General features: G+C 41.0%; 5 protein-coding genes across 5 annotated transcripts; all 5 read left to right on the plus strand.

Annotated features, from left to right (window-relative positions):
* Positions 1–1,452: 1,452 nt before the first annotated feature.
* On the plus strand, positions 1,453–1,785 carry LOC119740682 (perlucin-like). Its single transcript, XM_038216057.1, has one exon. It carries the CDS (start codon positions 1,453–1,455, stop codon positions 1,783–1,785), a length of 333 nt encoding a protein of 110 aa, XP_038071985.1.
* A 1,589-nt stretch (positions 1,786–3,374) lies between these two features.
* LOC119740683 (pulmonary surfactant-associated protein D-like) lies at positions 3,375–3,794 on the plus strand. Its single transcript, XM_038216058.1, has one exon. The coding sequence runs from the start codon at positions 3,375–3,377 to the stop codon at positions 3,792–3,794; it is 420 nt and encodes a 139-aa protein (XP_038071986.1).
* Positions 3,795–6,366: 2,572 nt separating this feature from the next.
* LOC119740684 (CD209 antigen-like protein E) lies at positions 6,367–6,873 on the plus strand. The gene has a single exon (XM_038216059.1). It carries the CDS (start codon positions 6,367–6,369, stop codon positions 6,871–6,873), a length of 507 nt encoding a protein of 168 aa, XP_038071987.1.
* Positions 6,874–9,888: 3,015 nt separating this feature from the next.
* Positions 9,889–10,227, plus strand: LOC119740686 (hepatic lectin-like). Its single transcript, XM_038216060.1, has one exon. The coding sequence runs from the start codon at positions 9,889–9,891 to the stop codon at positions 10,225–10,227; it is 339 nt and encodes a 112-aa protein (XP_038071988.1).
* A 1,505-nt stretch (positions 10,228–11,732) lies between these two features.
* On the plus strand, positions 11,733–12,227 carry LOC119740687 (hepatic lectin-like). The gene has a single exon (XM_038216061.1). The coding sequence runs from the start codon at positions 11,733–11,735 to the stop codon at positions 12,225–12,227; it is 495 nt and encodes a 164-aa protein (XP_038071989.1).
* The last annotated feature ends 2,385 nt before the right edge of the window (positions 12,228–14,612 follow it).

Consider the following 14,612-nt stretch of genomic DNA (forward strand, 5'->3'; position numbering starts at 1 on the left):
ACAATAGCCTAATAAACCTACACTTGGCATGTTGGTATCCTTAATCTTCATCAGCTTTGTAATGTGTTTGACTTCTCATTGGTCCGATAGTTTTACCATCATCTACGAACACTTGGAATATTGGCCTCGTTTAACCAAAGATTAAGCTAATGTGTTACAAGTATCATTTTATTCTGCTACATGCTTAAGTTGCTATAGTAACCATGCCATAAGTGGATAATTGACTTGATGTAAGCTCACTTGAGACTCAATCAATAACCCATACCTTTGTAGTAGTCGCTTCATCTAATTCGTCTCATTTGTCATAATGCCCGTGGTGTCGATGGCTGGTAACTTGTAACGCTCAAAAGGCAAAACACCTACACAGGTGAAGAACACGTCCGAAATATGTTGAAAAGAATTACTCCAGAACTGTCACAGGACTGGAAGATAGTTTGGGCTGAGGATGAGAGTCCTGCAATATTCCCATCAGTAATAGTGGTAACTGCAGAACGCCAAGATGTCACCACATATTCCACTTCCTAGAATAGGTGTGTGGTGTTATAGAACTGACAGTCACAGCAGAAGAAAACTTTGCAAACGGGCTAACAAGAGAAAGAAGTACAAATGCACTGATCTCATGCGAGAATGCTCGGAAGCAGGATGGGATGCGAAGTACTTTCCAGTGGATGTAGATCTATTTTAGATAAATATGCATTATGCTAAACCTTTTTTAATTGACTTTTTGTTCCTTTCAAAGGTAGAGATTATACCCACGATAATCCGTTTTATCGACAGATAACAGATCCTTTACGGTAAAAACAAATCAACAGGACGCAATAATTTTGGGGAAGGCGAAAATAATTTCTTTTAATCGTTGAAACCCATTGAGTGCCCCTTTCTAAATATGAGCTCCCCGACGAGTGCACCAACTGCAACCTAATTGAACCCCAATCATGCCACTCGATGTATGACATTGTCTGCTTATTTTGCTAATTACATCTTCTAATCAAACGTCGGAACATCAAGGTCGTGCCTTTAAAAACAAAACGTATTTTCATTATTATCGCAGTTATATGTAGCTCCGACTAATAATTGCACGGTTGTTTAATTGGTCACGGTAAACTGCTCACGACTGCTGGCATTTATACTAATTGGAGATGATGGCCTTGCCGTTATACGAATCGCGCACCAAGGTTTAAGTGAAGCAGACTGCAGATAGTGAAGACAAAAGTAGTTGCGTACTGTTCACTTTTGAGGTAAAACTGCAAGTTTGAGAAAATGTCTCTTTTTGTCAGAATCATAATATGTGCAATCCTTCAAGTGCCTCTAAGCCTGTCGAAGTCATGCGTTGCGCGCAATGGGCTTTGTCCTGCGTCTTGGACAAAGTGGGATGAAAGTTGCTACCGAGTTACACCCAACTCGTTGACGTACGACGACGCCCGTGAAGCCTGCCGTGGACTGGGAGCCAAGATGGCAGCGCCGCGCTCAGACAAGGAAAACGACTTCCTGGCAAGCCTGGCCCAAGGCAGTGATATTTGGGTGGCTTGCACCGATCGCAGGCAGGAGGGCGAGTGGGAGTGTGAAGGGTCTCAAGACGGTCAAGGAATCTACATCAACTGGATGGGCGGTCAGCCCGATAATGCCGGCGGAAATGAGCACTGTGCATTGATGTGGTCACCAGACAAGAAGTGGAATGACTATCAGTGCAATAGCGAGCAGCTGGCCGTTTCCAAACAGCAACCTCGTACCCATTGCTTCACTACTAACAGCGACGGACGTCTTGAAGCTGATTCTTGTCTCTAGAGCTTGTAATGAGATCTGAATGTGAGGGGTGTCAAAGAGGGCAAGGAATCTACAGCAAATGGAAGGACATAGAACCGAATAATGGAGGAGTGGGGGAACATTGTGCTACATTAGCGGCAGGCAAAAAGTGGAATGACGTACGGTGTGAGGTGAAGCTGCTGATGGTCTGCAAGCGACAATCTCTCGGATCCTGCTTCACTACCAACAACGAAGGGCGGATCGAAGTTGACTCTTGCCTCTAAAACCAGATTTTGAATGATTAACCGTGGATTTTAAAAACTTCAAATCATTTTGAACAATTGTATTGGTTATTTGTACCGTCATCATGCAGATTGTTTTTGTTTCTGACTGTTTGAATCTTCACGCAGGACTGCTCCTTTGGCAGGACCATTTGCATTGATGATGAAATTGGAACGAACTGCAGAACAGTCAAGCAAGTATGAAACTTACCATTCGTCGGATAACTTTCTCAAAATTTTAGTCTAAATGAGCTCCTACCAAAAGGAGGGATTTCGGAAGGATTTTTGTACCGTTATTTTCTTTCCATTTCTTGCTGTATGTATTTTCTTTGGTCGGTAAGTTTCTGGAGAATTGACGATGTTCTTACACCTACGAAGTCTCCATGCTATAGCTTCATTCACAAGTTGTGAAATTAATTCACATTTCAATGTTTTCCTTATGACAAATCAGACAAAAAAGCACTGTTCAGATTATTTTTTAAGAGTCGTTTTCATTGATCACGCCATTCACCATTTTGTGCCAAGCGATTACGCGTCCATATCTCTTTGGGTAATTGATGATTGGTAAATCCTGATTCCAATCGTGACTACAATTCTGTCAGGAATTTAGCAACCATTGAGAACATCTAGGTCTTCGTATTGCCTTCAATTGGCAATAAATGTTGATAAAAGATGAGCATTTAAGCCATAGGCTTTTGCTCTGAAAGGCACACAAGTGAAACACTATGATGGAATAGACTATTTATGTAAATATTGAACTCCGTAGCTGAATTTTTCCAGTTTTATTATTGTAATTGTAAACAGTGTTGTATTGACTTTTTGAAAGCATTAGCTTTGGAGAATCGTTATACTGTAGCCTAATAAAGCTTTACTCGGCAAATATTGGTATCCTTAATCTTCACCAGCTTTGTGATGTGTTTGACTTCTTACTGGTCCGATAGTTTCCCTGTCGTCTACGAATACTTGAAATATTGGCCTCGTTTGAACCAAAGATTAAGTAAATGTGTTATTTTATTCTGCTACATGCTTGAGTTGTTATGGTAACCACGCCATGAATGGATAATTGACTTGATGTAAGCTCACTTGAGACTCATTCAATAACCCATACCTTTGTAGTAGTCACTTCATCTAATTTGTCTCATTTGTCATAATGCTGATTGTGTCGCTGGCTGGTGCCTTGTAGCGCTCAACAGGCAGACAACCTACACAGATGAATAATACGTCCGAAGTTTTCAAAATGTATCGTTTGGTTTGCATCGTCCTATCATTGGCAATGCTTCTTAGTGGAAGCTTCAGCCCGTCTGCGTCATGCAACCGACACCATGGGCTTTGCACTGCTCCCTGGAAGAAATGGGGTGGATCTTGCTACCTCATCACCCAAAGCCTCTGACGTACGACGACGCCCGTGAAGCCTGCCGTGGACTGGGAGCCAAGATGGCTGCGCCGCGCTCAGACCAGGAAAACGACTTCCTGGCGAGCTTGGCCCAAGGCAGTAAGATTTGGGTGGCTTGCACCGATCGCAGGCAGGAAGGTGAGTGGAAGTGTGATGAGGGGTCTCAAGATGGTCAAGGAATCTACATCAACTGGATGGGCGACCAGCCCGATAATGCCGGCGGAAATGAGCACTGTGCAACCATATGGTCACCAGACAAGAAATGGAATGACTATCGGTGCAATGGCGAGCAGCTGGCCGTTTGCAAACAGCAACCTCGTACCCATTGCTCCACTACTAATAGCGAAGGTCGTCTTGAAGCTGATTCTCTTCTCTAGAGCTTGTACTGCGATTTGATTTCGGGAAATCAACTTTTCGGGTAATCTGCATATTTAGGACTGTGTTATCACAAAGGGTGTTCAACACGAAATGCATGAATGACTCGAAATAGCTCTAACATTAAATCCACATTTAATCACGTGATCAACTAGGTAAAATGCTCTAGTACCATGTATCTTTGCTGTGAGTCGTCTGTGGTTCTGAGAGGAAACGGTCAGCGGCATTCTTCACAGTTGGGTCTGTTTGTCATCAGGATAACTTTGCAGCACTGTCTTTAATTTGGATTAACATACAAAGTGTGAAGGGGATGTGACTTTTACCGGCCTCAATGACTGTGTACTTGTTCAAACCTCTCCATCCCTTCTACGCATGTGCATTGTAAGTTGAACTTACATTTGTTTCAACATCCGCGCCAAACATCACGTGGTTATCTCTGATTTTAATTCTTTTTTTTAAATGACAATCAACAAAAGCCGGTTAAACAATTATGTCTTTTCTCGCATCAATGAAAGTAGAGGAACTTATATGAGGAGACCGACGTTTTGGTCCGAGCGGCCTTCCCATATTCTCGACCCAGGCTGTCTTATATTACAAAGACTATTTAAACGCAGACATATTTACTGAAACTCATGGGTTTGTGTCTATTATAGTGCTTATTTTGAAGCGCGTTAAAACTTACTTTATAATAGATCCTTAAAATTGGTTTGTTTAATAATGGTACAACAAAAAACAAAGCCAAAGTAATATTTATGAATACGTTACAATATAATGTTATAGATCGTGAAATTGGTTTGTTTATTTATGGTACAACAACAAAAAGCAAGCGAAAGTAATATATAAATTATATAAATATATTACAATATAATTTTTTGGTATAAACGTATATGGAAATCGATAATATATCCAAAATCCATATCACATTGAACATTAAAAAGGTATACGAGTTTACATTTTTAAATTAAAAGTAATTATTAAGTCTAAGTAAGACATACCTTTGTGGTTTATTTGCTTATTCAAATAATTATCATTTACTGCATTTCGACTTTCTTTTTATTGTCCTTAGTCTATTGTTTCATCCTTATAGCCGTAGTCTTTATCAAATCTGCCCCAAACGCCGATAATTAAGAATGAAATTACGGTATCAAAGACAGGATCTAACAGTGATTTGCCGTGCCAAAAGGACTTCAAACCACAGTATTTTACCCAAATACATATGAAGAGCATAGGCAGCTTGCTCGCTAGTAATACCTTTGAAAGAGTTAGTGTGCAGGGGCTGATCCAGGAATTTTCGCAGGCTGGGGTTTGTATAGGCAAAAAAACCACTGAAATGTAGACAGTTTTTTTCTCAGGACACCCAGCTTGTTCCATACTTTCAATGAGGGCGGTGTTCAAGTGCGACGATTATTAACACTATATCACAAAATAATATACATGTACCCCCTAACCAAACTGTCTCTGTACGTATTTTGTGCAAGGCGGACATTATTACTAGCAAAACCCAATTTTGTGTCGGAGCAGGGGGGGGGGGGGTTCGCATTTTTTCATGAATTTCTATGAAAAAGAAATGTTGACAGAGCTGGGTGGTTCCGACCCCCCCCCCCCCCCCCCCCCCCTGGATCTGCGCCTGGTGTGAACCGATTCCCGGTCACACTCGCCACAGGGCCCACTTCATTTCCAATAGCAGCCCCTCGGTGGGAAGCTTGCTTCCTGTATCCTGATCCGATACCACAACGGTAATTAATGGATTGATATCCGATACTTGGTGATTACAATTCTTACATATATATACGTGTTTAAACCTTGACTGTGAATTATTTCGTCCACTCAGCGGCGTAACAACAGGGGGAAAAAGGGGAGAGATTGGATGTGTATTTTTAACACTCAGAACAGTTATTATGTGGGGGGAGGGGGCATAAACAGATCCACTTTGCGAGAAGATGGCTCCTGGTCGGTACATTATTGATACTGATTATGGAGCAGGAACCAGCCTCTCCCGTGAGATCAGAATTATTGACTGGAAGCCAATAATTCGAAATTTATAGTAATAATTCGAAAACCTTTTTTTTCAGTCAATGTCTCATTCAAAAGTGATTAACTTTTGTATTTATATATTAAAAAAACCAGCAATTTAGAAAAGGAATCTACTTTCGGGATGAAAGTCGAAAATAGCGCGGGGAACTATTGTAAAGGATTGTAAACTGAAGCTAAAAAATCAGTAATAATAACTTGCATATTCATCGTATAATTGTATACATTTTAGTCAAATATCGCCTCACTTAGATTTGTATTTAAATAAATGCAGTACGACCATTCCCAATTTCCCAATTTGGCAACGATGACGGTTTTGTTGTGCTATGTTGTCATGGTTACGAGTGCCTCTCACTGAAATGTTGAATAGATTGCAATCAGGTATTATTGACTCGATGAAGGTGATGATATAAATAGCCTTTTCTAGTGTTGGCATTTGCACGTTGAATAAAGTGTAGCAAGGAGAAAGCTGCACTGGTCATAATTTTAAGGTGAACCAAGTTTGTCATCATGTCGTGTGGAAAAGTTGGCATATTGGTATCAATGACGCTCCTTCTTAGTGGTAGCTTGAGCTTGTCTCCATCCTGCAATCGACGTCATGGGCTTTGCACTGCTCCCTGGAAGAAATGGGGTGGATCTTGCTACCTCATCACCCAAAAGTCTCTGACGTACGACGACGCCCGTGAAGCCTGCCGTAGACTGGGAGCCAAGATGGCAGCGCCGCACTCTGACCAGGAAAACGACTTCCTGGCAAGCCTGGCCCAAGGCAGTAAGATTTGGGTGGCTTGCACCGATCGCAGGCAGGAGGGTGAGTGGGAGTGTGACGGGTCTCAAGTCGGTCAAGGAATCTATACCAATTGGTGGGTTGCCCGCGGTCAGCCCGATAATATCGGCGGAAATGAGCACTGTGCAACCATATGGTCACCAGACAAGAAATGGAATGACTATCGGTGCAATGGCGAGCAGCTGGCCGTTTGCAAACAGCAACCTCTTACCCATTGCTTCATTACTAACAGCGACGGGCGTCTCGAAGCGGATTCTTGTCTCTAGAGCTTGTGATGAGATCTGATTGTGAGGGGTCTCAAAGAGGCCAAGAAATCTACTGCAAACGGAAGGACAGAGAATCGAATAATGGAGGAGTGCTACATACCGGCAGGCAAAAAGTGGAATGACGTACGGTGTGAGGTGAAGCTAATGGCGGTCTGCAAGCGACAAACTATTGTATCCTGCTTCACTTCCAACAACGAATGGCGGCTTGAAGTTGACTCTTGTCTCTAAAGCTACATTTTGAATGATTAACCGTGGATTTTAAAAACTTCAAATCATTTTGAACTATTGTATTGGTAATTTGTATACCGCCATCATGCAGATTGTTTTTGTTTTTGACTGTTGGAATCTTCACGTAGGAATGCTGCTCTAGCAGGACTTTTTGCATTGATGATGAAATTGGAACGAAATGCAGAACAGTCATACAAGTAACACGTATATGACACTTACCATTCGTCAGATTACTTTCTTATATAAATGTCTTGGTATAAATGAGATCCTACCAGAAGGAATGATTTCGGAAGGGGTTTTGACCTTTCTTCTAGTAATGATTTGCCTTGGTCGGTAAGTTTCAGAACTATTGACGATCTATAGACCTTTGAATTATCAAACTTATCATTATCCTCGTCCTCATACAAATAGAGTACAACCTTTATTAGGTTAATGTCTCCAAGTCTACATCCAAGTTTATTTCATAAGTCATGAAATTTAGTAAAAGTCAAATAGTTTCCTTCTGACCATTCCGAAAAGAGACGAACTGATTCAAGCCATTATGATTATTTGCTTGTCATGAATTTTTTCGTTTCCGATAATAACACCACTCAAAATCCCAAAAAAATGTTCAAAACCTAACCTGTTAAAGTTTCAGGTCAGTGGATATTACACTTGTTGAGAAAAAATGGGAAAACGAACAAACACATGCTCAACCTTTTGATCACGAAACACGATTTCGCCTATAGCAACCTTTTTCTGACAAATTAGTCGAATGACTGATAGTTGCAAATCACCTATAATTCTTAATTTCTCCTAAATGACAGTAAGTCAGACGGAATAATTTCACGGGGTGTATAGTACCACTGCGATCTTTCATCCAAGTGAGCTTTTTGATAATCATTCGCTAGGTTACTTTTGGGATAAATGCAAATCATTCTATCTGCATTTCAGATCAATTTTTAAGAGTAGATATCATTAGTGCCAAGAATTAACAGTTTGCTGTGCACCATACGATCATGCGTCATATATCTCTTTGGGTGATTGCTGATTGGTTGCGCTTGATGTTAACCGTGACATCCCAAACAATTCAAACTGGAATTATGGTAGAATTCTGCAACTATTGTGAAAATCGTGGTCGTCGTAACCTCAAAAAAATTGCGATAAACGTTTATAAAATATAAGCACTTAAACAAACCATGGGCTTTTCCTCTGAAACGCATACACGAGATACGAATATCGAGACACTTTTTGTACATATTGAACTCCGCATTTTAAGTTTTCTAGTTGTATTATTGTGATTGTAAACAATGTTGAATTGACTTTTTGAAAGCATTAGCTTTGGAGAATTGTATAATAGCCTAATAAAGCTACACTTTGCATGTTGGTATCCTTAATCTTCATTAGCTTTGTAATGTGTTTGACTGCTCACTGGTCCGATAGTTTTACCATCGTCTACGAACACTTGGAATATTGGCCTCGTTTAAACCAAAGATTAAGCTAATGTGTTACAAGTTTCATTTTATTCTGCTACATGCTTAAGTTGCTATGGTAACGATGCCATAATTGGATAATTGACTTGATGTAAGCTCGCTTGAGACTCAATCAATAACCCATACCTTTGTAGTAATCGCTTAGTCCAATTTGTCTCATTTGTCATAATGCTGATTGTGTCGATGGCTGGTACCTTGTAACGCTCAAAAGGCAAAACACCTACACAGGTGAAGAACACGTCCGAAATATGTTGAAAAGAATTAATCCAGAGAACTGTCAGGACTGGAAGATAGTTTGGGCTGAGGATGAGAGTCCTGCAATATTCCCATCAGTAATAGTGGTAACTGCAAAACGCCAAGATGTCACCACATATTCCACTTCCTAGAATAGGTGTGTGGTGTTATAGAACTGACAGTCACAGCAGAAGAAAACTTTGCAAACGGGCTAACAAAAGAAAGAAGTGCAAATGCACTGATCTCATGCGAGAATGCTAAGAAGCAGGATGGGATGCGAAGTACTTTCCATAGATGTAGATCTATTTTAGATAAATATGCATTATGCTCAACCTTTTTTAATTGACTTTTTGTTCCTTTCAAAGGTAGAGATTATACCCACGATAATCCGTTTTATCGACATGATAACAGATCCTTTACGGTAAAAACAAATCAACAGGGCGCAATAATTTTGGGGAAGGCGAAAATAATTTCTTTTAATCGTTGAAACCCATTGAGTGCCCCTTTTTAAATATGAGCTCCCCGACAAGTGCGCCAACTGCAACCTAATTGAACCCCAATCATGCCACTTGATGTATGACATTGTCTGCTTATTTTGCTAATTACATCTTCTAATCAAACGTCGGAACATCAAGGTCGTGCCTTTTAAAACAAAATGTATTTTCATTATTATCGCAGTTATATGTAGCTCCGACTAATAATTGCGCGGTTGTTTAATTGGTCACGGTAAACTGCTCACGACTGGTGGCATTTATACTAATTGGAGATGATGGCTTTGCCGTGATGCGAATCGCACCAAGGTTGAAGTGAAGCAGACTGCAGATAGTGAAGACAAAAGTATTTGCGTACTGCTCACTTTTGAGGTAACACTGCAAGTTTGAGAAAAAAAATGTCTCTTTTTGTCAGAATCATAATATGTGCAATCCTTCAAGTGCCTCTAAGCCTGTCGAAGTCATGCGTTGCGCGCAATGGGCTTTGTCCTGCGTCTTGGACAAAGTGGGATGAAAGTTGCTACCGCGTTACATCCAACTCGTTGACGTACGACGACGCCCGTGAAGCCTGCCGTAGACTGGGAGCCAAGATGGCAGCGCCGCACTCTGACCAGGAAAACGTCTTCCTGGCAAGCCTGGCCCAAGGCAGTGTGATTTGGGTGGCTTGCACCGATCGTAGACAGGAGGGTGAGTGGGAGTGTGAGGGGTCTCAAGACGGTCAAGGAATCTACACCAATTGGTGGGTTGCCCGCGGTCAGCCCGATAATATCGGCGGAAATGAGCACTGTGCAACCATATGGTCACCAGACAAGAAATGGAATGACTATCGGTGCAATGGCGAGCAGCTGGCCGTTTGCAAACAGCAACCTCTTACCCATTGCTTCACTACTAACAGCGACGGGCGTCTTGAAGCTGATTCTTGTCTCTAGAGCTTGTAATGAGATCTGAGTGTGAGGGGTCTCAAAGAGGGCAAGGAATATACAGTAAATGGAAGGACAGAGAACCGAATAATGGAGGATTGGGGGAACATTGTGCTACATACCGGCAGGCAAAAGTGGCATGACGTACGGTGTGAGGTGAAGCTGCTGACGGTCTGCAAGCGACAATCTCTCGGATCCTGCTTCACTACCAACAACGAAGGGCGGATCGAAGTTGACTCTTGCCTGTAAAACTACATTTTGAATGATTAACCGTAAATTTTAAAAACTTCAAATCATTTTGAACAATTGTAGTGGTAGTTTGTATACCGTCATCATGCAGATTTTTTTTGGTTTTTGACTGTTGGAATGTTCACGTAGGAATGCTCCTTTGGCAGGACCGTTTGCATTAATGATGAAATTGGAACGAACTGCAGAACACTCAAGCAAGTATGACACTTACCATTCGTCAGATAACTTTCTCAATATTTTAGTCTAAATGAGCTCCTACCAAAAGGAGGGATTTCGGAAGGGTTTTTGTACCGTTATTTTCTTTCCATTTCTTGCTGTAGCTATTTTCTTTGGTCGGTAAGTTTCTGGAGAATTGACGATGTTCTTAAACCTACGAAGTCTCCATGCTATAGCTTCATTCACAAGTTGTGAAATTAATTCACATTTTAATGTTTTCCTTCTGACAAACCAGACAAAAAAGCACTGTTAAGATCACTTTTAAGAGTCGTTTTCATTCATCGCGCCATTCACCAGTTTGTGCCAAGCGATTACGCGTCCCTATCTCTTTGGGTATAATTGTTGATTGGTATATCCTGATTCCAATCGTGACTACAATTCTGTCAGGGATTTAGCAACATCTAGGTCTTTGTATTGCCTTCAATTGGCAATAAATGTTGATAAAAGATGAGCACTTAAACCATAGGCTTTTGCTCTGAAAGGCACACAAGTGAAACACTATGATGGAATAGACTATTTTTGTAAATATTGAACTCCGTAGTTGAATTTTTCCAGTTTTATTATTGTAATTGTAAACAGTGTTGTATTGACCATTTGAAAGCATTAGCTTTGAAGAATTGTTGTACTATAGCCTAATAAACCTTTACTCGGCATATATTGGTATCCTTAATCTTCATCAGCTTTGTGATGTGTTTGACTTCTCACTGGTCCGATAGCTTTACCATCGTCTACGAACACTTGAAATATTTGCCTCGTTTAAACCAAAGATTATGTTAATGTGTTATTTCATTCTGCTACATGCTTGAGTTGTTATGGTAACCACGCCATAAATGGATAATTGACTTGATGTAAGCTCACTTGAGACTCAATCAATAACCCATACCTTTGTAGTAGTCGCTTCATCTAATTTGTCTCATTTGTCATAATGCTGATTGTGTCGCTGGCTGGTGCCTTGTAGCGCTCAAAAGGCAGACAACTTTACACAGATGAAGAATACGTCTGAGGTTTTGAAAATGTATCGTTTCGTTTACATCTTCCTATCATTGGCAATGCTTCTTAGTGGTAGCTTAAGCCCGCCTGCGTCATGCAACCGACACCATGGGCTTTGCACTGCTCCCTGGAAGAAATGGGGTGGATCTTGCTACCTCATCACCCTAAAGCCTCTGACGTACGACGACGCCCGTGAAGCCTGCCGTGGACTGGGAGCCAAGATGGCAGCGCCGCGCTCAGACCAGGAAAACGACTTCCTGGCAAGCCTGGCCCAAGGCAGTAAGATTTGGGTGGCTTGCACCGATCTCAGGCAGGAGGGCGAGTGGGAATGTGAGGGGTCTCAAGACGGTCAAGGAATCTACATTAACTGGATGGACGGTCAGCCCGATAATGCCGGCGGAAATGAGCACTGTGCAACCATATGGTCACCAGACAAGAAATGGAATGACTATCGGTGCAATGGCGAGCAGCTGGCCGTTTGCAAACAGCAACCTCGTACCCACTGCTTCACTACTAACAACGACGGTCGTCTTGAAGCTGATTCTTGTCTCTAGAGCTTGTAATGAGATTTGATTGGGGGAAATCACCTTTTGGGGTAATTTGCATATTTAGGACTGCGATATCACAAAGGGTGTCCAACATGAAATTCATGAATGACTCGAAATAGCTGTAACATTAATTCCACATTTAATCACGTGATCAACTAGGTAATATGTTGTAGTACCATGTACCTTTGCTGTGAGTCGTCTTTGGTTCTGAGAGGAAACGGTCAGCGACATTCTTCACAGTTGGATCTGTTCGTCATCAGGATGACTTTGGAGCTCTGGAAGCGTAAGTCTTTAATTTGGATTAACATACAAAGTGTGAAGGGGATGTGACTTTTACCGGCCTCAATGACTGTGTACTTGTTCAAACCTCTCCATCCCTTCTACGCATGTGCTTTGTAAGTTGAACTTACATTTGTTTCAACATCCGCGCCAAACATCACCTGGTTATCTCTGATTTTAATTCTTTTTTAAAATGACAATCAACAAAAGCCGGTTAAACAGTTATGTCTTTTCTCGCATCAATGAAAGTAGAGGAACTTATATGAGGAGACCGACGTTTTGGTCCGAGCGGCCTTGCCATATTCTCGACCCAGGCTGTCTTATATTACAAAGACTATTTAAACGCAGACACATTTACTGAAACTCATGGGTTTGTGTCTATTATAGTGCTTATTTTGAAGCGCGTTAAAACTAACTTCATAATAGATCCTTAAAATTGGTTTGTTTAATAATGGTACAACAAAAAACAAAGCCAAAGTAATATTTATGAATACGTTACAATATAATGTAATTGATCGTGAAATTGGTTTATTTAGTAATGGCACAACAATAAAGCAAGCGAAAGTAATATATATATATATGTATAAATATATTACAATATAATGTTTTTGGTATAAACGTATATGGAAATCGATAATATATCCAAAATCCATATCACATCGAACATTAAAAAGGTATACGAGTTTACATTTTTTAATTAAACGTAATTATTGAGTCTAAGTAAGACATACCTTTGTGGTTTATTTGCTTATTCAAATAATTATCATTTACAGCATTTCCGACTTTCTATTAATTGTCGTTAGTCTATTGTTTCATCCTTTTAGCCGTAGTCTTTATCAAATCTGCCCCAAACGCCGATAATTAAAGAGGTTGTGGAATGCTCGAAGACATTTCCGTCATTCTTCGGGTATATGTAGCCTAAGGTGTGATGAAATAAAAACGACTATTGTTTCTGTCATAAAAATGAGTACAAAGGGTACTTTTGAGAGCTGTTTTTCAAGTCCTGTCATGCCTGTTTCGAACCGAACGTGCAATTTGTGTAAAAGTCGTCGTTGCGGGCAGCAAACAAAACACAGTAAATCGTGACGTAATAAACAGAACTCCCGATGCAGAGTAGCATAAACGAGTCCTGTTTATTACGTAACGATTTACTGTGATTTGTTTGCTGCCCGCAACGACGACTTTTACACGAATTGCACGTTCGGGTCGAAACAGAACCTGAAAAAAAGCTCTCAAAAGTACCCTTTGTACTCATTTCATGACAGAAACAATAGTCGTTTTATTTCATCACACCTTAGGCTACATATACCCCAAAAATGACGGAAATGTTTTCGAGCATTCCACAACCTCTTTAAGAATGAAATTACTATATCAAAGATAGGATCTAACAGTGATTTGCCTTGCCAAAAGGACTTCAAACCACAGTATTTTACCCGAATACATATCAAGAGCATAGGCAGCCTGCTCGCTAATAAAACCTCTGAAAGAGTTAGTGTGTAGGGGCGGATCCAGGAATTTTCGCAGGCTGGGGTTTGTATAGGCAAAAAACCCCTGAAATGTTGACAGGTTTTTTTTCTCAGGACACCCTGCCTCCGTAAAATCAAAAAGCGGGACGGGGGGGGGGGGGGGGGGGCTCGTTCTATACTTTCAATGAGGGCGGTGTTCAAATGCGACGATTATTAACACTATATCACAAAATAATATACATGTACCCCCTAACCAAGCAGTCTCTGTACGTATTTTGTGCAAGGCGGACATTATTACTAGCAAAAACCAATTGTGTGTCGGAGCAGGGGGGGGGGTTCGCATTTTTTCATGAATTTCTATGAAAAAGAAATGTTGACAGAGCTGGGTGGTTTCGCCCCCCCCCCCCCCTGGATCCGCGCCTGGTGTGAACCGATTCCCGGTCACACTCGTCCACAGGGCCCACTTCATTTCCAATAGCAGCCCCTCGGTGGGAAGCTTGCTTCATGTATCCTGATCCGATACCACAACGGTAATTAATGGATTGATATCCGATACTTGGTGATTACAATTCTTACATATATATATACGTGTTTTAAACGTGACTGTGAATTATTTCGTCCACTCAGTGGCGTAACAACAGGGGGA

The sequence above is a fragment of the Patiria miniata genome, unplaced genomic scaffold (genome assembly GCF_015706575.1).
Source record: "Patiria miniata isolate m_02_andy unplaced genomic scaffold, ASM1570657v1 HiC_scaffold_5, whole genome shotgun sequence".
Taxonomy (NCBI): Eukaryota; Metazoa; Echinodermata; class Asteroidea; order Valvatida; family Asterinidae; genus Patiria; species Patiria miniata.

Bases quoted from the DNA above. Each gene is read 5' to 3' on its own strand.
- LOC119740682 (XM_038216057.1), top strand. From the start codon at position 1,453: ATGGCAGCGCCGCGCTCAGACAAGGAAAACGACTTCCTGGCAAGCCTG.
- LOC119740683 (XM_038216058.1), top strand. From the start codon at position 3,375: ATGGGGTGGATCTTGCTACCTCATCACCCAAAGCCTCTGACGTACGAC.
- LOC119740684 (XM_038216059.1), top strand. From the start codon at position 6,367: ATGACGCTCCTTCTTAGTGGTAGCTTGAGCTTGTCTCCATCCTGCAAT.
- LOC119740686 (XM_038216060.1), top strand. From the start codon at position 9,889: ATGGCAGCGCCGCACTCTGACCAGGAAAACGTCTTCCTGGCAAGCCTG.
- LOC119740687 (XM_038216061.1), top strand. From the start codon at position 11,733: ATGCTTCTTAGTGGTAGCTTAAGCCCGCCTGCGTCATGCAACCGACAC.